This window comes from Opisthocomus hoazin, chromosome 26 (assembly GCF_030867145.1).
Source record: "Opisthocomus hoazin isolate bOpiHoa1 chromosome 26, bOpiHoa1.hap1, whole genome shotgun sequence".
NCBI lineage: Eukaryota > Metazoa > Chordata > Aves > Opisthocomiformes > Opisthocomidae > Opisthocomus > Opisthocomus hoazin.
In genome coordinates this window covers 8,122,849-8,124,270 of record NC_134439.1, presented here as the reverse complement: position 1 = coordinate 8,124,270, position 1,422 = coordinate 8,122,849, and the positions used below count along the sequence as shown (strand labels likewise).

At 51.8% G+C, this 1,422-nt stretch overlaps 1 protein-coding gene across 1 annotated transcript; it reads right to left on the bottom strand.

Moving 5' to 3' along the window:
• Window positions 1-203: 203 nt before the first annotated feature.
• Window positions 204-923, bottom strand: LOC104331300 (feather keratin Cos1-1/Cos1-3/Cos2-1). The gene is given in 2 exon segments (XM_009936592.2): window positions 204-541; window positions 915-923. A coding segment is annotated over 1 exon segment (315 nt). The 5' UTR covers window positions 519-541; window positions 915-923.
• Between the last annotated feature and the right edge of the window lie 499 nt (window positions 924-1,422).

Below are 1,422 nucleotides of genomic sequence, written 5' to 3'. Positions count from 1 at the left end.
GAAAATAGAGAGAAAAAAGAGAGAGAAGCAGAGAAGTTATACATGGGCCATGTTTTCAGAGAGCCCAGGTGTGCCTCCTCCTGCCTTCCTTTGCAGGTGTAAACATGGATGCTCTGAAAGTGTTGACCGATCACTCATGGTTCTCTGATCAGCATAATCTTCTAGCTTCTTGGGGGTCCTTACGTGTGAAATCACCAGTGGCTTTAGCAGGGGAGGCATGTTCTGCCACAGTAGCAGCTGGTAGTGCAGGAGAGATCAAAGCCTCCGGAGGAGATGGGCACTCCCTGAGAGCTGAGGATGATGCCAACAGCAGCAGAGGTGGAGGATCCCACAACGGTGTTCTATGGGAAGGAGCTGAGGATGGGTCCGGGCAGGGTCACCACCACAGGGGAGGGCTCGATGACGACGGTGGAGCTCTGGCACTGCCTGAAACAGGGCTCATTGCAGCTGTTGGCCAGCAGGATTGGGCCACAGGGCTGGCATGGCTGGCAGGGCACGCACTGGTTGTAGCAGGACATGTCTCGTAGGGCTGGAGGTGAACCTGGGAAAGAGGGCAGTAAGGGGCACGGTGGTGCGTGACCTGTAACCTGTCCACCCAACACAAGGGAGCCAACGCATGTGCTGAGTGGCGAGCCGGAGGTTGTGCAGAGAGGCCCACGCACCTCCTTGTCTCTCCCCTTAGGCACCGTGCAAAGAGAACCAGACCCAGGAAAGCTTTTTCCTAGCCAAGAGCCTAAGAGTCCCCTCAGCCCACCCCAAGCCTTTTTCCAGGCTAGGTGTTTTCCCTGCCTCCCCTCGCAAGATGGACAGCACCAAGCCCCAGCATAGGACAGAGCAGATATTATCCAACATGTCTGTTGAGACATGGCTTCATCCTGTAGGAGTATGAGAAGGAGAAGGGACTTTGGACTTACCTGGTTCCCAAGAAGAAGCAGCATAAAAATGAAGTGGATGAGAGACCAAAGATTTGCATTGGCTTTAATACTGGTCTTGCATTGTCCCAGGTCCAGAGGTAGCCCTGGTAGGGTTAATAATTTTGTGAGAAGCTCTTCTGAAATGTAAGCTATCCCAGGCTGTGTTTCAGTTTCCTGGTGTCTTTTAATTTCTTTGTTTATACCATGCTCATTCCCTCATGGATACTTGTTTTGAGAGTTAAAATGGAGGTTCCTAAAATTTCTGGGGCAGGCGCATGTCATTGCAGGCAGAACACTCAAACCAGTTGCTAGAGGGGTCCTGTACTGGCTAGGGACACTGGCTTGGTGCACTTCCGGGGGGTTTTCAGCCTCATTTGCAGGAAAGACCAAGCTTCTCTAAGCCCTGTAATCCTTGACCAGACACTCAGGGGCTTCCCATATGTGAAGATGTTTCATATCATCTTCCCTCTCTGATTGTTACTGGTCTTTCTCTTCCCAGGTAGATAGA